General features: G+C 36.7%; 2 protein-coding genes across 3 annotated transcripts in view; one reads left to right on the top strand and one right to left on the bottom strand.

Moving 5' to 3' along the window:
* Positions 1-11,905, top strand: part of tmem198b (transmembrane protein 198b) — a 47,680-nt gene extending 35,775 nt beyond the window's left edge. For both annotated transcript variants that reach the window (XM_052130337.1, XM_052130335.1), the window contains 4 exons: positions 1,490-1,761; positions 2,621-3,202; positions 5,988-6,187; positions 10,240-11,905. In XM_052130337.1, the coding sequence (XP_051986297.1) occupies positions 1,593-1,761; positions 2,621-3,202; positions 5,988-6,187; positions 10,240-10,392 (1,104 nt within the window). In that variant the 5' untranslated portion in view covers positions 1,490-1,592 and the 3' untranslated portion in view covers positions 10,393-11,905. The remainder of the gene's footprint in view (positions 1-1,489; positions 1,762-2,620; positions 3,203-5,987; positions 6,188-10,239) is intronic.
* A 197-nt stretch (positions 11,906-12,102) lies between these two features.
* Positions 12,103-21,886, bottom strand: desmb (desmin b). The gene is made up of 9 exons (XM_052130334.1): positions 21,223-21,886; positions 19,310-19,370; positions 19,075-19,170; positions 18,570-18,731; positions 14,423-14,548; positions 14,113-14,333; positions 13,935-13,978; positions 13,651-13,739; positions 12,103-12,521 (listed from the first exon to the last, which is right to left on the bottom strand). Exons 1-9 carry the CDS (start codon positions 21,801-21,803, stop codon positions 12,480-12,482), a joined length of 1,422 nt encoding a protein of 473 aa, XP_051986294.1. The 5' UTR covers positions 21,804-21,886; the 3' UTR covers positions 12,103-12,479.
* Positions 21,887-25,347: the final 3,461 nt, after the last annotated feature.

Below are 25,347 nucleotides of genomic sequence, written 5' to 3'. Positions count from 1 at the left end.
TACACGAACATTAAATTAAAGTGAAACTAGTGAACTGTGCATTAACTATTAAGTGCTTCAGAAGCAGTTAATCTTCTCACACACTTCAGGAGCTGGCCTCAGTGCAGTCCACACTGTGTGTCAATGCGATGCTCTGAACTGCTTGGATAAAGCAATAACATCGGAAAATGAGACACACAAATGCTCCATTCATGGCATTATATATTCACTTAAAATTATTTTATTTGGGCATTAAAATGTTGTTGGAATTTGAAGTGCACAATAATCAGATGATAATTTCATAATCACCACAGACCTATGAGCAAGTATGTTAAAGTCAGTCTTAAAGGGACTTTGCTATACTCTGAACATGTTTTGGAACACCTAGTCCTCTAGGGCTGCCAACATGGCTCAGAAACTAAATTTCCACTTTAATATTACCAAAATTAGAATTCTATATTCTAATTAAAAAACTATTTTCTCATTTATAATTTATAATAAAAAAAATTATAATCTCAAATTCTAAAATATAATTAGAAATATATAAAATGTAAATGAAAAAAAAAAAAAATCAAAGTAATTAAATTGAAACTAAAACATTAAAATTCTTATTTTAAAATTACACATTTGTTTTCATTATTTCTAGGGATGCATGAAAATTTAGGCTGCCAAAACCTTTCTGCCAAAAATGTTATAAATTGCTGTTTTCGGGCAAAAGAGAAAAGAAGGCCGAAAATCTTGGCAGAAAACTGTTACTCTCACATGGAGAAAAATCATTGCTTATGTTGCATATTCACTTAAGATTTTCACTGGAATCACTGTTAATTTTGATGCTGAATTAATTAACAATAAAGGTTTTCTTAAAAGGCTACACATTTTTTTAGGTAATTCTTCTCTGTCTACTCTATTTATAATGAAATGTGTAGTTACAGAAAAGTGGTTTGTGTGTACCACAAATAACATTTCGAATTTAGAAGAAAAAATAATAGAAAAACTATTCCAAATAAAAAAATGTTGGTTTAGGTTTTTAGCCCTGTGTGTCCAGAATTTTCTGTTTCGGCCAAGAATTAAGAATTTTGTTGCATCACTAATTATTTCCGTTAGGGAAACCGAGCAACAAGACATCAGTGATCATCTGAATTTAAATGAACATTAAAATATTCAATCAAATATTTCCAAACAGCACCGTGTTGTATTTTTTTTTATTGCAAAGCACATACCAACCATAACAAAACTGCAATCCATTTTCCAAACTAGAGAAAATAAATTATAAAAAAAGTAAAATACTTTCTTGCGTAAAGTATGTATGTTTCTGGCCTAACATCCGCTCTGTGGTGTTTTCAAAGCATTGCTCTGTTTTAGCGGCCCGTGTTTGGGAAACTCGTTTGGAAAAATATTTTTTGCAATTCCGTTTGGTGTTTTTAGTGGCTAAGAAATTACAGCAGCTTTTCTGACCAGTGTTTAATAGTTACATCTCATATAACACAATTTAATCTGCTCTGTCTTGCAGGTAGATTCATGTGGACAGGATGCGTGCCCTAATTTCCCAGCCCCTCCCACTTCCCTCAACCACTTTCTCCCTGTAACCTTTTCGCTCCATCAGCATACTTGCCATGACGTCCACCCTGCAGACCCTAGCCTTTAAGCTGGCCCTACCTTCCAGAGAGGCTAGACCAGAGCAATTTGACTCCTGTAATGATGGTGGGGAGCGTCGTTATGAGGTGGTCCCTTCAGTGGTCTGTTCTATGTGTTGTCTCTTTGGAATCATCTATTGCTTCTTTGGTGAGTCTTGTCTCCATGTTTAGTTACTTGTATTTTACCAATATACAATGTCAATGTTTTGTTGTAACAACTTAAATGTAAAAGTCTGTAAAGGATAAAGAAATGCATAATAGGATTATTTGTCAAAGGGTTATGATGGTTGTTGAGATTTCTCTCTCTCTCTCTCTCTCGCTTTAATGCACTCATGTTCTTAGTCTGACTTTTTTTCTTGCTCACTTCTCAATATTGATGAGGTTCTAAATAAGGTCATAGCTTGTATAACTGTACCCGCTTGAGACTGGGCTCAGAGTTAAAGGAGAATCTTTTGTAGCATTTTCTTTTTTCCCCTCAATTCCACTTAATGTTAGTCAAGTTTTCTGGCACCAAACAGTCAGAATATAGATTTACATGACCCTCTTTCTGAATTAAACAAGCTGTCTTTGTACCTTTAAGACTTCTGTATGTTAATGATCTCTATAATTATTGGCTGACCTCTTTGCATGTGAAATGAGTACATAGGAACATACTGTTTTTCATGATATCTCCCATTTAATCATCCCATTTAAAGTCTTCTCATCACCCAGTTAAGAAAGCCTTAAGATGTTGAATGGATGTATAATGGTATAAAGGTGTAATCCTGTTTTCACAGAGTCACAATACATGTTTATTGCTGACATATATGGAAAGTGTTTAATTGCTGGTGAAATGTGCAGAATTGAGGTATCACCCTTCTGCGCTATTCTTGAGCTGTGAAAATACACTCCGAGTTACAGACATTGGAAATACATCCACACAATTTTTCACTTCTTTCTCTTCTCCCTCTTCTCATTCCTTCATCATTTTGTTCTCACCTGCACCTATGTCTTTCTCTCTTTGGCAGGTTACCGTTGTTTTAAGGCTGTACTCTTCCTCACGGGTCTGATGTTTGGTTCCGTTATCATCTTCCTGCTCTGTTACAAGGAGCGTGTATTAGACACGCAGCTGAGCGTAGAGGCCAGTGTGGGCATCGGCCTGGGCATCGGGACCCTCTGTGGCTTGGTGACTATGTTGGTACGCAGCGTGGGCCTCTTCATGGTGGGGCTGCTTCTGGGCCTGCTGATGGGCATTGGGACCCTGATAGGCATGGAGGAGCTGTCGTCCAACCCCCCGCGTTCGGTGTGGCTGCCCCTGGGCGTGCTTCTGGGGCTGGGCATGCTGTTTGCCGTCCTCACCTTGCAGTGGCAGAGATGCTTCTCCACGCTGTCCACAGCCGTGTTTGGAGCTGCCGTGATTGTCGTGGCCACCGATTATTTCGTGGAGCTCTTCGCGCTGATGAGGTACATTTACGAGCGGGTTAAAACGGCCCCCCGGGAGCCTGTGTGCTGGACTACGTGGGTGGTCCTGGGAGCCTGGCCTGCTCTTGCCCTGCTGGGTGTGCTGGTGCAGTGGAGAGTAACAGCAGAGGGATACTCCCACACGAAGGGTGAGTCAGGGACAGAGTGTATTGGATGGGAAAAAAGACTAAATGTTCTTGTGGATTTTGTGTAAAAGAGAGGGAGAATAGGTTCTACGTATGTGTGTGCAGCATGGCAAATGATTCCTGTCTGTCGGCATGCTTTCAGGCCTTTGTGATTAATGGTCATAGAAACAGTCATGCAGAGCATCGGAACACTGTGTCTCTCATGTTCTGTATGTCTTTTCAAGTCAGTCTCTTGTTTTAATCTCTAATACCATAATGTGTTTGTGTTCATTAAGTAGTTTACACAGTGCTGAACTGCTTAAAAGTGAAAACCAAAATATTTGTGTCATCTTGAATTAACACTGACACTTACCGTTGTTGATGCAGCATCATTCAAAATCAAGAATTTTCAGTTTTTAGATGCAATTGGACAAATTCACTATTCACAGACAGCCATGATCAATTTAATGCCAGAATGAATGTGTCCAATAACAGGACTGATGCTGAGATTAAGCAAGTAGTATTCGGCTGGTCATGTGATCCTAATATGGCTGCACCCATGAAGGGCTTATCTCCATATATTTAAAAAAGAAAGAAAAAAAACATTTAGAAGGTTACTGATATGACTAGATACTTCATCTCATGTGAGAGGTTATGATTTTATACAGATGTTTTAAAATGAATATTCATTTCTTTAGGAGTAAATCGTTTTTAATGAGGAAAACTTGACTTAGTGTAAAGGAATAGTTCACCCCCCAAAAATGTTATTCGGTTATAATTTACTTACCCTAAATCTCATCTCAAACCCCAATTACTTTTTCTTTTGTGAAGCACAAAAGGTGAAGTTCAGCAGATTTTCCAAAGCAATCTTTTCCATATAATGTAACAATGTAAACTGTCAAGCTCCAAAAATGACCCAAAAGCACCATTGTTCTTATGACTTGTGGGCTAAATTCCAAGTCTTCTGAAGTCATACTAGGGCTTGGCGATAAAACAATCTTGATATTTATCGCAAAAATATATAATTTTACATCTAGACAATCAGAGGCGTGTCACTAAAACTATTAGGCTATAGTCACCGAAAGGCATCATGGCGACGGTTGTGCCTTCTCATCATCTCTATTGAGCACATGTGAGTAGACTTGAGGTGCCGCATAAGTTTATGTGATTCCAGAGCGCCTTTAGACCATAACGTTTTTCCTTCTAAATGTATCTTTAGTAATAAGTATGTTATGAGCCTTTAATATTAAACAAATAGATTGCTGTTCTAATTTTGTGAAATTGATCTGATTAAACAGAAAGGAAAGACAAGGAAATAACATTACTAGTTTGATGCCTAGTCTTTCTCACTTTAATGAAATTATAAAAATGGTCCATTCAGACCTTTTACATTTTCTGTATTTTCTCTCAGGGGATACCCCTGAACCCCTTATACAGTATCATTCCTCAGTCACATGGGCTTCTATGCTCCCATACTTGCTATGTGAATGTAACAAATACAAAAATAATTTGAATGGAAAAATTATATTCTGTCATTATGCTTCAAAAGAAACAGAAGATCTTTTAACATTTGTATCCAACTGTACTTGATTGATAAACTATCAAATATTTTTATATTTTGGTACAATATCCCTAAGACACCACTGCTTTGGCTGTCTCTGGGACCCTAATGGAGTTTTGTATAGACAATTAATTTTTTTCTGCCAACTTGGAAATTTTACAAAAAAAATTGCAAATGTGAATGTATATTGTAATAAATATTGATATCAAATGATATGAAAAATAATATTTTGATAATATTTTTGCCCCTATCGCCCAGCCCTAAGTCATACAATAGCATTTTATGAGGAACGGTGAAATTTAAGTCGCTATTAACTGACAAATGTTGTCCTTTGCCACATCTGTCAGATCTCATTGTGTTCATGAATATATTCAAATATGGTGTATCAAGATGCGTTATGCTCGGTTCTCGCTTTTCACTGTAACCCAGACACGGCAGGAAGAAGTATGCAGAAGTGCAAATTAAATTTAAGAGATGAAGGCAAGATTTCCTGTGAATAGTAACTTAAATTGTCAGTGTTTTCATCACACAAAGCTATTGAATGGCTTTAGAAGATTTAAAATATTAAGCACTAATAATATGGACAACTTTGGTATTGCTTTTTTGTCATTTGCGGTGCTTGACAGCATCTGTCCCCATTCACTTTTATTGTATGGAAAAGATCACACAGGACATTCTGCTAAGCTTCTTTTGTGTTCCATGGGAGACAAGGACAGGTTTGAAGTGACATGAGGGTGTGTAATTTATTGTGATGTTCAGGGGGCCTGGGTAGCTCGGAGAGTATTGACGCTGACTACCACCCCTGGAGTCGCGTGTTCGAATCCAGGATGTGCTGAATGATTCCAGCCAGGTCTCCTAAGCATCCAAATTGGCCTGGTTACTAGGGAGGGTATAGTCTCATGGGGTAACCTTCTTGTGGTCACGATTAGTTGTTCTCTCTCTCAATGGGGCATGTGGTAAGTTGTGCGTGGATCGCAGAGAGTAGCATGAGCCTCCACATGCGGAGTCTCCACGGTGTCATGCACAATGAGCCATGTGATAAGATGCACAGATTGACTGTCAGAAGCGGAGACAACTGAGACTTGTCCTCCGCCACCCGGATTGAGGCGAATAACCACGAGGACCTACTAAGTAGTGGGAATTCCAAATTGGGGAGAAAAGAATGTGATGTTTTTTTTCTGTTTATATTCTGTTATGTAGTTTTAAGGAACATACAGTATGGTTGCTACAGTACACTCTTCCTTTCAGTGATGATAAGTCGTCAGCAGCGACGAGTGCAGCTCATACGCATTCATCAGAAGGAGGAGAGGAGAGAGAGCAGCAGGAAGAAAAAGCGAAAGCAGCCACAGCACTCACACACACACGCTGCCAAACCCCTGCATCCAGAGCCCGCCTACCGCAGGAAACCAAACCCTATACGCCGCTTTGATGGAGATGTCCTTTCTCCTGTGAGTCTTATTAAAAACCATCCCACACACGCATACTTGTACAAACTTGTACACACTTGCTTGAGAGGACCACTCTGCTGTGCAAATGTAAAACACAGTAACTACACATTCGAGTTATGATGTTTAGATTATGATCTGTTCAGTGAAAGATGGGTTTGGCTCAACTACAGTGCATCCGGAAAGAATTCACAGCACTTCACTTTTTCCACATTTTGTTATGTTGCAACCTTATGCCAAAATGGATTAAATTCATTATTTTCCTAAAAATTCTACAAACAATACCCCATAATGACAACGTGAAAGTAGGTGGCTTGGAATCTTGTAAAATGTATTAAAAATTAAAAACAAAAAAAATTTGAAAAGTGAATACTTATGTACATCTACATAAGTATTCACAGCCTTTGCTCAATACTTTGTTGAAGCACCTTTGGCACCAATTACAGCCTCAAGTCTTTTTGTGTATGATGATACAAGCTTGGCACACCTATTTTTGGGCAGTTTCTCCCATTCTTCTGTGCAGGACCTCTCAAGCTCCATCAGGTTGGATGGGGAGCATCAGTGCACAGCCATTTTCAGATCTCTGCAGAGATGTTCAATCGGGTTCAAGTCTGGGCTCTGGATGGGCCACTCAAGGACATTCACAGAGTTTTCCTATAGCCACTCCTTTGTTATCTTGGCTGTGTGGTTAGGGTTGTTGTCCTGTTGGAAGATGAACCTTCACCCCAGTCTGAGGTTCAGAGCGCTCTGGAGCAGGTTTTCATCAAGGATGTCTCTGGACATTGCTGCATTCATCTTTCCCTCGATCCTGACTAGTTTCCCAGTTCCTGCCACTGAAAAACATCCCCACAGCATGATGCTGCCACCACCATGCTTCACTGTAGGGATGGTATTGGCCAGGTGATGAGCGGTGCCTGTTTCCTCCAGACATGACGCTTGCCATTCAGGCCAAAGATTTCAATCTTTGTTTCATCAGACCAGAGAATTTTGTTTCTCATGGTCTGAGAGTCCTTCAGGTGCCTTTTAGCAAACTCCAGGTGGGCTGTCATGTGCCTTTTACTCAGAAGTGGCTTCTGTCTGGCCACTGTACCATACAGGCCTGATTGGTGGAGTGCTGAAGAGATGGTTGTTCTTCTGGAAGGTTCTCCTCTCTCCACAGAGAAATGCTGGAGCTCTGTCAGAGTGACCATCGGGTTCTTGGTCAGCACTTCTCCCCCGATCGCTCAGTTTGGCCAGGAGGCAAGCTCTAGGAAGAGTCCTGGTGGTTCAAAACTTCTTCCATTTACGGATGATGGAGGCCAATGTGCTTATTGGGACCTTCAATGCTGCAGAAATGTTTCTGTACCCTTCCCCAGATCTGTGCCTTGATACAATCCTGTCTTGGAGGTCTACAGACAATTCCTTGGACTTCATGGCTTGGTTTGAGCTCAATTTTGAGTGTCATGGCAAAGGCTGTGAATACTTATGTACATGTGATTTTTTTATTTATTTTTTTTTTAATACATTTGCAAAGATTTCAAACAAACTTCTTTCATGTTGACATTATGGTGTATTGTTTGTAGAATTTTGAGGAAAATAATGAATTTAATCAATTTTGGAATAAGGCTGTAACATAACAAAATGTGGAAAAAGTGAAGCGCTGTGAATACATTCCGGATGCACTGTATACTCCGATTCAGAAAAAACAAAGTGTGAAAATGGTAGTAACTAAAAAGTACGCTATAAAACCGAGTAACCTTTAAAGCGTTTTATGTTAGTTTCAGTGGATGATTGCAATTTGCCTTTTTAGGGCAGCATGGAATTTGGTTGTTCTTAAAGGTGCTGTAAGCAATTTGTTTTATGAAAAGGTATGCAAAAAATTAAAGATATTAATTAAATAAGTGTGCTGAGATATCTCATCGGTCTCTGTGACGGCTCTAGACTCTGTAAACAGCAAACAGAAATGTGTCCACGGGCAGCAGATTTTCGACTTCTCATAGTGAGGCTTATATACCATTTTTATGCCATGTTGCTAATTACAGTTGTCAGTTGAGGGCGCTATTTTACTGCTGTTGTTTTTTACAACTGTTTCTGCATAATGTCGTCTCAATAAAGCTCATTTGGTATCTGTGGGTTTTGGAAAGAGGGGTGTGGCTAATTCAAAGGTTTAGTGGAAGAAGAACAGCTTAAATCGCTTAAAGCACATTTAAATTAAGCTAATTGGTTGGTTCTCGTGAAACCTCCCACGAAAATGTCTTGGTCTGATTTTACTCCAAAATCAAAAGAAACAAATCAGAAATTATATTTTGCATATAGAATATAAAGCCTATTTTTAGGGACATTACAATTTTTTGGTAACGCTTTACAATAAGGTTTCATTTATTTACATTAGTTAAATTATTTGTTAACATGAATAGCAATTAACAATACTTTTACAGAATTTGTTAATCTTGATTAAGGTTAATTTCTACATTTACTAATATATTTTTTAACATTTAAGCTGTTCAAGTTAACATTAATTAATGCAAATTGAACTAACATGAACAATTGTGTTTTTATCAGTCCTGTCAGTCGATTAAAAGTTTTAATCGCATAATTTTTCCTAGTTAATCACATTTAATTGTAGATTTTGAAAGTGCGGAAATTTGACTCTATTTATACTTCTTTTCCTGTCAACATTTTTTTTTTTTCTTTTTAGGAAAGAAAACTAAATAATATGCAACAATACAATGCTTTATTAACATTTTCCAAACAAAGCCTTCCACATTATAAAGATAGAAATTCACTAAAATACTACTAATTAAAGTAACATTAAACTCTCCCTAAAGGTAGAGGATTCATTGCAATGGGCATTAAATCTCTTAAACTATCATCCTCCACAATATAAATCAGCCGACAGACTGTGGCTATCTGCTTTGCTACAATTGTGAAACCGTGTTCACGTTTCGCCTCGGGTTATCAAAACCAGTGTCAAGTGCTGTTTTGAACTCCACATGAAAAGCGCTTTTAGAAAAAAAATTATCTTTCTGCATTATTGTGATTTAGTTTAGACTTGAAGTGCGTCTGTGCTAATTAAATGGCACTATACTTAGACTGAAAAAAATTCCAGCTTTCTATCACATTTTATACAACAAATTGTGTTAAGAGCTCCTTTCCCCACCAGTTGATCACTGACACTGAATCACGGTTGTGCATGTGTTGGTGGTGTGTCTGTCAGTGTAGTGACACATTGCAAAGGTTCCGCCTTCCAGCCAATGTTTCTGCTTTTTAGTTATGCTTTATTAAAGGTAAATGCGTTAATCACGATTAAGAAAAATTTATGTTGAACTTTAATTTATTGCACGCGTTAATGTGTTAATTTTAACAGCTCTAGTTTTTAATCAATTAACATGAACCACAATTAATCAATGCTGTTTAAAAATATTGTTAATTATTTTTAATAGCTAATGCATTAATGTTAACAAATGGATCCTTTTTTTTATGTCACATTCTTTTCATGACAGTTACGTACAATATATGCATGAAAAAAAAAGGTCATGAATTTAAATTAACTCTTGGCACTACCTTTTCATTTTTGCTGATTTTAATTGGGGGGGGGGGGTGTCACTGTTTAACAATAATACTGTTAAAAAAGTACTGTGTTATGGTAATGAAAACCATCATTGAAAACAATGGGAATAGTAAAAGTTCAATATCTGGACGTGTTACAGTAATTGGAGAATCAGGGGATACATTGTCCTGAAAATAATGTCACAATGCAAAGAATCTTAATGGTTCTAAATGTAGGCTTCATTTTCTTTATGCAAATTATTATTTTTATTATTATTATTATTATTTTTATTTTACAGGTTTTGTTAAAATAACCCAATTGTACTATTTAATAACTTTAACCTTTAACAATGTAAATGTTTTACATGTGAAATAAAACAATATTTATTAATTCTCTTTATGATGCTCTTTGGGGCTTTGGTGTCCCACAAATGTGAAGAAAAAACAACAACACACACAATCCTATTCATGCTAGCCTGGTCTGTTTGTTTCTGAAGTGTATTTATCTCTCTTTCTCTCTCTTCCAGAGCTACATCCAGAGTTTTCGGGAAAGGCATGTGGATGGGCATGCTTATCCAGTGGGCGGGTTAATGATGGGTCACACAAGTGTGGATATGGACTATGACTGTGGGTCTACTGTGCCCCTCACATCTGGGGCCGGACCGCATGTTCGGGTCTGACCACACATGCATACTCGCACACAAACAGATATATAAACATCACACACACACACACATCTTGCTACTCTGGTGCTGTCCTGACCTGGATTCACTCAGTCCGATGCATATAGAGGTTTGGGTCTCTGACTTTGAGCAGCTCCTCACAAAAACAAAACAGAACTGAAAAAAAATTTTTTAAGCTCTTCACAGAGAATGGATGCAACTAAAAACTGGGTGCATCACTCCAGGACTATGGTTGTATTAAAGAGCTGCTTTCTCTCCACATCATTCTCACACATCCACAATATTTCAAACACAATCAAACCTGAACATGTGCCTGAGCTGTGGCATTGTGTTCACATCATATTGAAAATATTATGGGGTCATTTGTGAAAAGTTAATCTGGGCTCCAATATTTTAAATTATTTTCTAATGTCTGTATGGTGAAATAGTGTTAACCTTTCATCAGTGTTTCGCAATATTGCTCACTGAATACATCAGTTGGTGCTGAATCTTGTCTGAATCTTGTTCTGTATGGTTGACTGTCATTTTAAAGTCAGCCGTCCCCAACTCCCATTGTAAAATCTGTGGATTCTACCACTCTGTGTACTTTGAGATCCCACATTCTAGTCCAGGACTGTACCAAATACCAGTGAGCAGAGGTGCCTTGTTTGAGACACCAGTAAGAAATTCTCTCAGGAGAATAAAACTCCTTAGCCTTGTTTCAGAAAGGCTGTAGAGTAAAGAGCCATATTACTGCTGATCAGAGCCAACTGGTCAACTCTGGGATGCGGAGCTGAACGTCTGGTTATGAAACGGAGCTGTTGAAAAGGAGCGAAGATGATACTCAGGGAGAACACAAATGTTTTGGAGGGTAAACATATTAAATAAAATGACACCGAATGATGGTGTAAAACCAGAGATTTGTCCACTTTTGTGGCAAGCTCACCTACAGGGACTTCACCACGACTGTTCAGTTACTGCTGTGTATTATAATAGTTTGCAGTGCCATGCAAGTGAACATTTGTGCACTGGAGGACACGACTGATGAGCCAGTTTCTCAAAGGAGCTAACTTCCTTTTACAAAGACCCCCGTAATTTTTTGCAGAAAACTGCATGACATAACGGTCCTGTTTCTTTTCCACATTGCATACTCACATCTGTCTTCAAACAAACAAAAGAAAAGAACCGTGTCTGCCATTCTGTCTTGCTTTTTTTCTTCTTTATTCCACTTTATTCTAGTAGTACATTTCTGCAAAGCAGAAACATCCATGTTATGTTCATAAAAGGCACATTTAGTATATACATTCCAACATGGCCTCTTATATTTATTTGACGTTGCTTTGTTTCTAATCGATTGTTTTTCAAGGGATTCTGAACCCTGGCAGTTGAATGGTTGGTTGTATTTATTAGTTTGTTTGTTTGTTTGTTTGTTTGTTTGTTTTAAATGCAGAGTCATGTTTTCTTTTTAGTTTCCTGTCTGATAAAAGTGTGGTCTTAAAGACAAAAGTCCTCAAGCAATGAAACCTTTGACAATCTGACATTAACAGTTTTTCTTTTTCTTTTGACACATTACAACAGCATGTGTTAGAATGGGCCTGGTTATTATGGTAAACTATGTTAATTCACTGCGTCTCTTGTGATCTATGAGTCATCTTTCTATTTTTGTCTTTGCATTTTCATAGTCATGTTCAGGTGAGCAGACACACAACATACATTAATAGAAGGCGTCAGTTTAGGTGTCTTGAGTTTATTCTTTATTATGCTTGACACAGTTAATCATTTCATTTTTGCCTATTTAGCTTTTTGACTCTGGTCTTTCTTCCCTTCCAAACCTCATCTTTCCTTCCATCCATCTTCTTTTGCTAATCTAAAATTTTAAGAAAGGATAAACTACCTTGCATGTATGCAATGATGTAAACAAATGCGCTTACTAAAAATACAGATTTGAAAAAAAAGTGGCACCTTTCTCCTCTCACTCATGCAGATGTGCTCGTATTACCATTAAGATCTGTGAAAATGGAAAAGTACAGAATATGATGAACTGTCTTAAATCTTTTATTTTTGTCCTGGTTTGTTTCTTTAGTTTGCTGCTCCTTGTCTGAGGTTTACATGATGTCCTGCTGGTGCTGTGTAGATTCGCTCACCACCTGTAGGGAGTAGTAATGTGATTTAAAAACGGTTGAGACTGATACATCATTCATGCAATAGAGCTGTTCAGCTGTGATGTCAATTTGTTGGCGAATCCGGAAGACTAATTCACCATGGGTTCCCTCAGAATTGATGTGTTTTTATAATGGGGTGTTTTCAACTTATGAGTAAAATAAGGTCTGTGGTAAACATTACTTGACGATATGTGGATGTTTTGTTCTAGAACATAAAATACACACTTTCATACATCAACCCTGAATTTTGAAGCCACCTTGTGTTCTTTAAAAAACGGATGCAATTCAATATGTTTTCAAAATTCAAGTTTGAGGTATGAAAGTGTGTAATTTATGTTGTTGAACAAAATGTCCAAGTAATGTTTACCACAGACCTTATTTTATTCGTAAATTGAAACTTTCACCAGATTTAGCCACAGAATTAGAACACGCCCTCTCACCTAAACCTGAGCACCAAAGATATGTCAGCAAAACCTTATCATGCAAATTCAGAGAAGTTTTCTGATTAGCTGGTTTTCCAACTTGGGCCAATCCACGTTCTCAAATAATTTTCTACTTTTTGGTCCTTTTTTGGGCTTTAAATTGAGTCACAATCAACTGATATTCTTTTGTAAAGATGGACTGAGATTATTATAGATTATGGTGCATTGATCTTGCAATGGAATAAAAAAAATAATAAAGGGTAATTCAAACTATATCTTGCAATTGAGAGTTATAAAGTCACAATTGGGAGATACCTCTTTTATTTATTTTTTTGTGTTGGGATCCAGCTTCCACAATAGAAGGACGGTTAAGTGTGAGTAAATTGACAGAATTTTTCCTTTAAACATTATGATGACGAATGCAAAGTTATTCTAAATCATCCTAAAGAGGGGGTTGATAATTTGTATGAAGGGGAATAAATGAGGAACATACGTAGGGAGGGGTCCTCATAATTCAAATCACATAACCATACAAAACGATAATTTATTTTTTTGGAAAATGTAGAAATACAGAACGTTTTTTGTGAGGTTCAGGGGATAGAATCTATTGTTCGTACACCATAAAAATCATTATGTCTATGGAGAGTCTTCATAAGAATGTGTGTGTGTGTGTGTGTGTGTCTCAGTCACACCTCTCCATCACATGTCTCAATGGTCTTGATCAGGACGGTTTTCTTTGAGTGCATTTCAGAGGCTCTCTGGTGGTGCTCTGGACTCGTCTCTGTTGGAAAGAATAAGACATACACAATACTTAACATACAGTAAATTCACTGTTTATGTCACTCATAGAAAAGTTACAAAATTGAACAAATTTTCAGCTAAAACTAATCAGATTACTGCTAAACTTTGCAAAACGCCTCCCTGTGGCCACTCCTAATACACACATCCACACCACTTCAAGTGATTCAGGTTTTACCTCTAAAGCTTATAGTGGAGTAGGCTTGCATGGGCATCACAATCCTTTAAGATGAGAGAGGAAGAAAGACATGAAATAACAATAATCCATCCGTAAAAACACAGGAAAGTTTTAATCACATACTCTTGAAATGACTGGAAATGTAAAAACAGTAAAAGCAGATCTGTCAAACTTGTACCTGCTTTCCTCTCCTTCTAGCAGCTTCCTGTAGGTGGCGATCTCCACATCCAGGGCCATCTTAACATTGAGAAGGTCCTGATATTCTCTCAGGTGACGTGCCATCTCATCCTTCATGTTTGCGATCTCAGCCTCCAGTCTAGTGATAGTATCCTGGAAAGCACCAGCCTCTCGACCGTTACGATCCTCCATATCTCTCATCTGCCTCATGAGAGACTCGTTCTTCAGAGGGAGAGAGAGAAAAAAGATGAAAACAAACAGAAGGGAAAACAGCTGTATGCACACCAGAGAGCTACAAAGGATAAACGCACAGTGCCCTTGAGGGAGTCGATCTCACAGGTGTAGGACTGGATCTGGTGTCTGTACTCCATGGTCTCCAGCTTCGCTTGCTTCAGGGCATCATTATTCTTGCTCACTGATTGGTTCAGGTCTGACACCTGGTAATGAAAGTACAGATGCCAAAGATCAGCAGGTTCTCTTCATTTTGAGCGGTATGAAAACAGACGAACACCGGTATTACCGATGGTTGGACGCTAGGTGGTACTAAAAGGTAATTTTCGTTAAGCAGGGTTAGGGTTAAGCCTAAACAATGAAGCAAGAAACCTTGATTTCAAACTTCGAAAGTTATTTTTAATTTATTTTAACTAATGAAACAGGGGGGGAAAAACTTTTGAAAGATGACTTTTTCAAACGCGTAATTAATTGTCCGGGAAAATGCATCGTGTGTGAATAAATGTGTTTTTATTCAGCCATTTTGTTCACTCCTTCACGATATATATATATATATTAGGTCGATTTTGCCGAAAGGTTTAAATATGTATTTAGGACAAATGTATTTTTCATTGAAGTCAGGGCATGTTGTCACTTGTGTTTTAAAGGAAACCTATTATGCCCCTATTTACAAGATGTAATATAAGTACCAGGTGTCCCCAGAATGTGTATGTGAAGTTTCAGCTCAAAATACCCCACGGATCATATTATACTGTGTTCTTAATGTCCCTTTTTGGGGGGAATAAAAACACACGGTTTTCTTGTGTGTCTCTTTAAATGCAAATGAGTTGCTGCTCCCCACCCCCTTTCAGGAAGAGGGCTGTGTCTTTACAGCTTGTGAACTGCGCTGAAAAAAAAAAAAAAGGTCTGTTCTCTGCCTCAGATTACTTAAGGTGGATTTTTCACAAGTGACAAAATACAAAAGTTATTGCTATTTAGTTACAAATGTACATATATATGTAGCTAATGTTTGTTTAGCAGGTTTCACAGAAACTGCCAAAAAAAAGTTTATATAAAAAGAAGAGGCTCGCCGATGACGGTCACTACAGCATACTACATTTACTATAGCAACAACAAATCAGAACCATATGACTGACAGCGTAAATTCCGGAGTTCTGCCATATATGTATGAACCAGAGTCGGACAATGATGAAGGAGAGACTCCTGCAGAAGTCACAAGTGTGAGAATGAACCAGGACGTTTCTGAATGGTTAATTGACACTATACAGCTGTGGTGAGACAGTCTGGCAACAAACGTCATTCGTGGTACTGATATGTTGTGCAGATGTGCTGGCCTTTACAAGTAAACATTATACTTTTAGTACAACTCTCTTAATTTTTATTTTAATTTATATTATCCAACATATCCACTTCTGCCATTACTTACATTGCTCTGTACATAATATACAGTTTTTTGTTCTTTATATAACAGATTGTATTAGATTTGTACTACGTGTGTGTATGTGGGTATGTATGAAGGTGAGTGTATGTACGTATATGTATAATTATTTATTTTGTGTTCTTTTCTGTTTTTAATTACCTATGTCTTGCTGCTGTTTTTGGTATTGTTTGTATTGTTGTAGACAGGAAGCTCCTGTCACCTAGACAAATTCCTTGTATGTGTAAGCATACTTGGCAATAAAGCTGATTCTGATCTGATTATGTTCACAGAAAATGTACATAGTTTTCAATAATACAATCACCTCACTGTATTGTGCATAATAAAGTTGCGGTTATGAATTATACAGACAGTAAGCTAAAAAATAACGACATAGCTCTGGTCTCCGTGAATACAGTCAGAGACAATGGTAACTTTAGCTGTATTAGCCATGGAATCAGCTAACAAGCACATTCGTAATGGCGATTTGCAAACATTCACAAAATATAAAGAGCGATACTTACATCTTCAGTATATAAAGCTGGAACATGCACAGTTGGTACTATATACAAAAAACTAATTTTATGATTTTTAGTGAAAAAAACAATGGAGATTGCCAGGACATAGAGGTATCAATTGATGGTTTAAAAATTAGCCAAGTGAACCAAACAAATTTTTTAGGTGTCATTGTCAACCAAAAACTAACCTGGAAATATCATATTCAACATGTTTGCAGAAAAATAATGAAATCTGTTGGTATATTGAGTAGAGTTCGCTCTTTAATTGATATTTCATGTATGAAAACATTATATTACAGTTTAATCTATCCCCACATTCTGTACTGTAATATTATTTGGGGCGCAACATGCAAAACATATTTAAATAAGATTTTATTAATACAAAAGAAATTCTTGAGAATTATGAGTAATTCAAATAGATTGTCATCATCTGTTCTGCTATTCATAAAATATAACATCTTGACAATATTTAATGTTAACATCTATTGCATAAATATTTTTATGTATAAGTATGTGAATATGACAAATGTTATGCCCAGAGCTTTTAATAATTTTTTCATTTATTCTTCTGATGTTCATGCCTATTCCACAAGGCGTTGTAAAGATTTTTATCTTCCTTTTTGTAGAACTACAGCTAATCAATCTACACTGAAATACAGAGGGCCTTCCCTCTGGAATCATTTAGACCCCGTTTTAAAGACTAAAATCACTCTAAACTCTTTTAAAAGAGAGCTGAAAAAAATGTTAACATATAATTAAGTTTATCTTGTTAATTTGTTATATTAAAATGATTGATGTATTGATTGTATTGTCTTGCTTGATCATGTAATTTTATGTCCATTTAATGAGATTTTGGGGAGGTGGTTTTATAAGACCTCATGGTCTTCTCACTCTCTCCCGCACAGTATGTTTTTTCTTTCTGTTGTTTTCCGTTAATGGATTTGTAAAGTAGTATTTTAAATGTTATATGTGCAAATAAACTATAAACTACTGATCCATGCTTGAGAATCAATTTTTTTGAAAATCCTGCTTTATATTGACACTCATTCACAAAGCAGTCCGGTGTAAAATGATTTGCACAAACAAACACATTTTTGTATGTTTTGGGGCATATTTCCTTCAAAATCAAAACTTGTCCACTGTGTCTTCAGTGGCTCTGATGCCGGGAGTTCATGAAGACTCTTATGTTAACTTTTACAGCCAACAACAGAACACTTATGATGCTTACGAAACTGAGACATTATTCTTCTCACTGTATCTGCTCCAGCACAGAAAACAAATGGCGGACTGTGTGTAGCTCACTCTGGAGGATCTATGATAATTGGGTGGAGTCCGTCACCAGTCATTGGCGAGGCCTGCACTAAAGTGACGTCACTTTAGAGCAGAAACGAAAACTGTTCATTTTGACACACTGTTTTTGATTAATAGAAATATAAGAAAGAGGAGTGGGTGGACTTTTATAATTGTAGGGTGGTTGTGTACACACTGCCAACTCACATTTATGTACAAACACCATGTAAAAGTGAATTTTGCATAATAGATCCCCTTTAAAGGTAAGAAATGTATACAATTATATTTCTTACCTTTAAAACACTTGTGAAAACATATTTAAAAGGCTTACATATTTAAACCTTTCAGAAAAAATCTACCTTCATAATATAGTTGACCCTTGCCTGAATGTATAGAAATGTGGTTTTCTACGTATGTTTGTGTTTTAAACCAAGAGCTAAAATAAATATGACTATTGGGAAATTTTATTTTGGAGGGTGGAATACACAAAAATTATACTAATTAAAGGGGTTTTGAACTTAGTGTTTGAAACCAACATACAAAACATCTAGATGAGCAAGCATGCTTCAATCAAGTCTAGTAGCTCTAACAAAAGAATTGAGACCCATTTTGACTTTGTTCCTCATATTTTCATAAGGACAGATTAATGCAAGGAATATTCCTCATGCTGCCACATTGACAAACATTTTTGGTATCTCTCAAAATGTCTTCAAATCACTTTAGTTAATATTGATGCATTGGGTAACAATAACATCTTATTTCTCTACATGGAATTTTACACTTGATTAACCTACAATGTTAATTTTAAAGTAAAAGTTGGAGCCGCGAAAGTCAAGATAGATGTTTTATTAGTGAACTGTTTGGTTTGAATTGTGCATGTCACTTACATCAGCGTGTGTCAGAGTATTGCTCTTAAAATTCGATTAAACCATGTAATATTTTGCACTTCCTTATAAGGTTACCAAGTGTTCATTTTGAACATTGGACACACCTCTCTCTCACCTTTGACTTGTACCACTCCTCGGCCTCTGCAATATTCTTTGCAGCAATACCCTCATACTGGGCACGGATGTCTCTCAGGGCAGCAGTCAGGTCTGGTTTAGACATGTCCATCTGGACCTGGACTTGGGTCTCTTGCATCTGTGTCTGTAACTCACGGATTTCCTATGCACAGAGAAAGGAAACGCTTTTGTGTATGTATTTGTGCTTGTTTTAACAAAAAAGTATGGCTGATAATACTACAGGCAGGACTAATCTCAAACATCCACACACACACACACAACTGGCCTTGTAACATAAGCCTGTCATGCTGTATTTTAGAGTAGCTGTGTAATCTCCAGAAACATATGCAGCTCTATAATTGAGCCCTGAGATTCACTCTCTTAGCACAGCAAATGCAAGAAACAAGCTAATGTCAGCTTCTGTATGGTTTGTGTGTGTTGCCACTTAACACATAGAAAATCCAAAGATAAAATAAAGGAATATTATTATGGGAGGATGGGCTGACCTCCTCGTGGATCTTCTTGAGGAAGGCGATCTCCTCCTGTAGTGTCTCAATACGTCTTTCCAGATCCAGACGGGCCAAAGTCGCAGCATCTACATCCTGTGAGTGGATGTGATACCAATTGAAACTATGCCATGTTTTAATTGCTTCTAAACAAATCAAACAAGTCAAGAGAGGCCTAAAAAAATGGGTTGCTCTGGTTTGTATGTTCTTAAAGGTTTAGATGTAGGGGACTCACAGCTCTGAATGAGGCCAGACTGTTATCTGCCTCCTCCCTCTGTGCAATCTCCTCCTGAAGTCTGGAGAGTGTGAAAATGAGAAAGAAAAGACACTTGATATGCAAGTCATGTTTATTAAATCCAACCTCTTTCCTCTCCTTTTATAGACAGAGGGTGTGCAACAAACTCAGATGCTCACACACACACACACTTTTCTCATCGGACAGTGGAGGGCGGCCAAAGCTTTTAGACTGACTAACTCCTGATTAAGAAGTAAGGCTAGGCTATTGTAAACAATGTGTTTTGGAATACAAAAGCATCCACTATAAAAGAGACTGACCACTTTTTAATCCTTTAATAACCACTCAATGTCTGATTTAGAATTTTTACATTTTTTGGTTTTGGTGGTTTGTTAGAGTGCTTGCTTATTAGCTGACACAGCAACACACATATGTACTAACATAGGAACGTAATGCATTTTAAAATACATTCTACTTAATTAATATTATTGTTCTTAGCAATAAATGTGTAATACAACTAACGTAATTCTATTCACGTCTGTAACTGTAATCAGATGACTTAATTTTTTTAAGTAACGTGATACTTTACTGTGTTCCCGGAAATGTAATCATATTACAGTAGCATGTTACACCAACACTGAGCACACATGCATCTTCAAGATTCTGTTTTTGATCTTTTTATCTGGAAAGCATCACAATCTGCTAAACATCTTTTAAAAATCAGATTTACAAACATTCAAAATAATGAAGGTCTCAAAGACATCTGTTGAATGTCTTATTGACACCCGAGAAAAGTCTTATAGACCTATTGCAGATGAGCAAGCAAGGTTCAAAATACATCTTCCAGATGTAAACACCCACATCAAATAGAGATCAGGGCAATTACATTCATATTCTCATCCTTTAAATCTGTTTTTCTAAATGTGCATATCATTTTTACTTGATAAACATTGTTTTGCATGATTACACATGATATTCTATTTGGGAGCAAAATAATTTACTAGTCAATAAATGTTAAAATACACACTATTTCAAAAGTATAGCCACAAGACGTAAATATTAACAATGTTAACATGTTTTTTAGTGTGATAAAATCAGAGATTTATACAGTGTTTACCGTGTTATGCCATAATGACAACGAAGTTGTAATATTGGATATAACTTAACACAGTCAAGTCAAGTCAAGTGATTTTTATTGTCGTTCAACCATATACAGTTAGTACAGTACACAGATAGGTTAGTAAGCAATTTTGTTACACTATAATCATGTTAACACATACTGTACATTTTGTGGCTATACTTTTGAAACAGTCTGTATTCTTTCATTGTAAGTGCCTTATTGTAACCATGATTTGTGCTTTTTTTTTTTTTTTTTTTTTTTTTAATAAACAAGGGTTGAGTCTATTTAAAAATAAAATAAATAAAAAATGCAGTATGCCACAAATGCCATCAATTGACCTTAATTTGTATTGGACACAGAATATTGCTTGAACTCTTGAATCTTTTAAACTTTCATCAACTGAGGAAATAACTTGAAGATGTAAATACACTGACATTCTAAATCCATGAAACATGCATGAACACACACATGCTTCTTAAACTATGGCAAATTGAAAATATTCTTTACATAGTCCACGTGGTGTTATGGGTAAACTGAATTTTTGTGTTATTTTCAGATTGTGTTATCTCTGCTGAGTGTTTGTGAGATAATTATGACAGGGAGAGATCATATGTGTTACCCTGTTGGCTCTGAAAGACTCTGGATTGATATTTAAAGTACTGTGTGTTTCAAAACCACACATATTAAGAGAGGGTTGTCAGCTTTAACAACAAAGTAAAAAAGGCAAAATTTTCATTTAGCCACGTCTCTTATCCTTCCATTAATCTCTTATTTTTTACTATCCCGATCTTACCTGAGTTTCAGTTTCTGCAGGTCATCAGCCAGGTTGTCCCGATCCACCTCTGCACGTGATCTCTGGTTGGTCACCACTTCAATCTCTCTCCTCAGCTCCCTCATCTCGTCCTCATACAGGTCAGCGATGCGTGTGGGCTCCCGCCCCCTTAACCGCTCCACCTCGACCACCAGTGTCTGGTTCTGCTGCTCCAGCATGCGAACCTTCTCAATGTAGTTGGCAAAGCGATCATTCAGGTGCTGCAGCTCCACTTTCTCATTGGTACGTGTATGCAAAAACTCCTGGTTGAGTGCGTCAGCCAGGCTGAAGTCCAGCGTCTCACCCATCCCGCCGTATGAGCGGGTAAAGCCTGCACATAAGTTCGGCATACTGGAGGAGGATGCTCTGTAACTTGAAACTCCTGGAGAGGAAGCAGCAGATTTGGTGACCTCATAGACTCTGGAGCTGATCCGAGAGCTGCCAGACCCCCCGGTGGAGGCTCGGCCAAACATGGCACGGGACATGGGTGCCGTCATGTAGCCGGGACCACCGAATGTTCGGCGGTATGAAGAGGCTGAGGATGAGGCGAGAGAGTGGCTCATGGTGGAACACAAGAAAGACAGACCAAACCAAACAAATGCACACAAACAGTACACAAACAGAAGTGAGCACAGGGCATGCTCATCTGTGGCTATTTGTAGCTTGTTCCCTTCTGCCCCTCCCTCTCCAGCTACCCCAAACTCTACTTCAGCCCCACTCTCACTATAACACATTTGACACCTTCTACATCCCACCACCAAATTATGTGTCCCATTCTCTCTCTTTTACTCACTGCCCAGCTGTCTCAATGCTTGGCACAAGAAAACAGAGCTGATTGATTTGAAAATGAGAGAAATAGGATGCAGGTTCGAACTAAACTTAAGCCATGTTCCCATCCCATACCCTCCTCTCTCTCTCCCTAATTTTCATTTTTGTCTCTCACTATCCTTTACAATAAAAAGCCAAAAAGGAATGTGAAAAAAGAAATTGAGAGCGAGACAAATGGATGAGAACTCTGAAACAACTTTCCCCCCTTACAGTCCTTTGGTGAAGACCTGCAAGCACATGAAACTGAAGGCCAGAGGTGCCCATTCATTCAAAAACACATCCTGCTTCGGCCACTCGGGGCAGTAGTTGGAATTTCGATAAGCACAGACTGGTTTTAGCTAAAGAACCTTTGACCTACAGTACGAGATCAGTATGAATACAATATAAAGGGGAACTTGAAAGAACATTTACACTGTGATTCCATAAATTGCAGGACTGATATCATTGCATTACTCTGCAATTTGTAAATGCACTGATAAAAGCTTGAGAAAAATGTCATGTTCTAATATTGTTAGGAGCAGCACTTAAAGCTGATGAGCAGATTAGCACAGATTGAGGGGAAGGTTTGTGACTTTAAAAGGAAAGGCATGAGAAGGCGAGGAGGAGATGTTTGACTGTGTACCATCTCTGGAAACAGAAGGAAACATGATCCTCTGCTCTTGCATTGGTAAATGCATGGCGTCATTATTGATGATGCCATTTTCAATGTTGAAAATATGCCACTGTTGATAGAGCACAGCTATTAGATATAATTTCAACACTGTGAGTAAGTGGATGAATACAGTTAAAAAAGTTACACAGGGAACAATGCAGTGTTAAGAGAACTTCAAATCATTGCAAAGGTTTAAATCACTATCATTAACATTATATAATTTAAACTTTTGTAATCTGAGTGATTACACAAGGCATATAAATTGTTAAATGCTTTGTCTCTGGTGGCTGTTGATGTTTCCTTTTAAACCTATTTATAGCCAGTGTAAGAGCAATGGAATTCCATCATCACAAAAGCTTCTCTGGAAGCCTTCAGAGAAACCTCAGGTGACAGATGATATAAACTCCCCATCTCTTCTTCTACTCTCCCACTCTCATCTTAGATAGTCATAATATATCTTATCCTACCCTCTTCTCTTCACTCAGCACTATATAAGGTGTACAAGCCCATGAGCTCTGCAAAACATCAATAGATATTCAGAATGTTGATGAAACACAAAAGAGGCCTTTTCTCTTATTATTTAAGTAATACATTTGCTGATGCAAAGTAACACTATACGTTAAGGTTTCCTAAGCATTTATAAAGGGGATATTTAATGACTAACTGTTCATTTATAAATGCATTATACATAATTGCCAAATACATGCCAAACAGTGGGCAGTTAAACTTACATCTTACACTTATTCCCACTTATTTACTCACAAACATAAAATGCCTAAATGTATGCTTTGTCACAATAAAGTAGATTAAATATAGATTATTATTGTGAGATTCAAAGGAGAAATTATGTAATTTTGCAGCAATCTGAATTATGAGGTTACATTTATGATAATTCTCATTTGGTATCCTGAATGTATATTAGAGGTTTTTGTTAAATCATGTTGGCTCTGCTTCTTCCATGGTAATCTATATAAATCAAGGTATCCTGAGATATTTTTCTTCTCCTTCTTAAAATATATAGATAGTGATTTAAAGTGCATTTGGAAGATGATATTACTATTTCAGAGCTAGAAATTAGTTGGTTTCCTCTCTTTGGAATAATATAGTTATTAATAGAAAGCCTATTTTTAAAAAGTGATTGGTATGTCAAGAGAATATGTTTTTGTTTAAGAGTTATTGGATGATGATGATGATGGGCATTTTTTATCTTACAATGATTTAATAATAAATGTAGTAGTGTAAGAACTACACTTAAAGGTTGTGAAAAGGGCTGAGCCCACTGGTTTCTTTATCCAGATCTGTTTCTTTTCTGCTACATTTGAATATTTGTCATGTGGTCCTAATAGATAATAATTGCAATTACAAACTTAATTAAATGAGTTTATGTGTATCATTGTTGGGTTTCTTGAGTATTATTGCCTTGGAGATGTTAGTTTCAGCAAAGAATTTATCCTTCACCTTCCCATTTAGCATTTACAAAAAAAGATATCAGTTTAAGATGGATCCATATGGCTCTATCTTTTCTGAAATACTTTTTTTTCCCAATGTAAACACCTTTTTTCATAGTACATTTTGGGTGGATGTGCATAACTGACTGTTGGTAAAAATCGATAATATTCCTCCAATTATCTTACAAGATATGCTTTTTTACAAAAACAGTTTGAACCCCCACATTTCTGCCATTGTAAACATGGAACTTCTGTTGGTTAAATATAACATTAACCCACGTAAGTGGAAACAATTATAATCCCTCTATTAATTTATTATTTGTGATTTTGTGAAAACATTTCAAAGTTTTATGTACTTAAAAAAAACAAAATAGAAAAATTGAATATTCATGTTCCCCTAGGGCAGTCTTTTGTAGTGTTTTCATTCATATCTCATGCCATTTTAAATCTTGCTCCTTGTCCTTGCTCTTTTTTATTCTTTTTTTTTTTTTTTTAATTAAGACAGAATTAATATGGCACTTTAGTATGATATACTATATAGTACCTACTATATACTATATATATACCAAGTTACATTTATATAAATGTTATTATTATTATTATTATTATATTATTAATAAACTATCTACGGGGTTGCTTGAGGCAGCTAAGCACTGAATTGCACTAACTGAAAAATAAAAGCATTATCTTTAAGTCAACTTTATTGTAATTTCATCTCTCTTACAGGTCCTAGTGCTAAACTAACATTATACATTACATTTGATTTAATATAGAGAAACACTACATACAAGACATTGTTTACATATCACGTAACATATACACAGCATACATAGTGTGGACCCAGAGTAACCTCTGCTTCTACACGCACCGACATTTTTAGCACTGCATTGCAATAACAGTGCTTGTATTTTTGGGGGATGCAGTTTCATATGGTTGTACATTTAAGATGTTATTATTTCAATTAAAAACATTTCACACAATATTTAATCAATAAAATTCAAGAATAAATATTCACCTGACAATATTCAGTTCCAAAAAATTCTGTTTATATATACAGTGGGTACAGAAAGTATTCAGACCCCCTTACATTTTTCACTCTTTGTTATATTGCAGCCATTTACTAAAATCATTTAAGTTCATTTTTTTTTCCTCATTATTGTACACACAGCACCCCATATT

The sequence above is a fragment of the Xyrauchen texanus genome, chromosome 7 (assembly GCF_025860055.1).
Source record: "Xyrauchen texanus isolate HMW12.3.18 chromosome 7, RBS_HiC_50CHRs, whole genome shotgun sequence".
Taxonomy (NCBI): Eukaryota; Metazoa; Chordata; class Actinopteri; order Cypriniformes; family Catostomidae; genus Xyrauchen; species Xyrauchen texanus.
Note: the sequence above shows the minus strand (reverse complement) of the source record. Positions and strands in the feature narration are given on the sequence as shown.

Coding starts and splice junctions, on each gene's coding strand:
- desmb (XM_052130334.1), bottom strand. CDS start 21,803: ATGAGCCACTCTCTCGCCTCATCCTCAGCCTCTTCATACCGCCGAACA. Junction 14,334..14,422: donor TCGACTCCCTCAAGGGCACT/GTGCGTTTATCC, acceptor CTCCCTCTGAAG/AACGAGTCTCTCATGAGGCA. Junction 13,979..14,112: donor CTAGAAGGAGAGGAAAGCAG/GTACAAGTTTGA, acceptor CTCATCTTAAAG/GATTGTGATGCCCATGCAAG.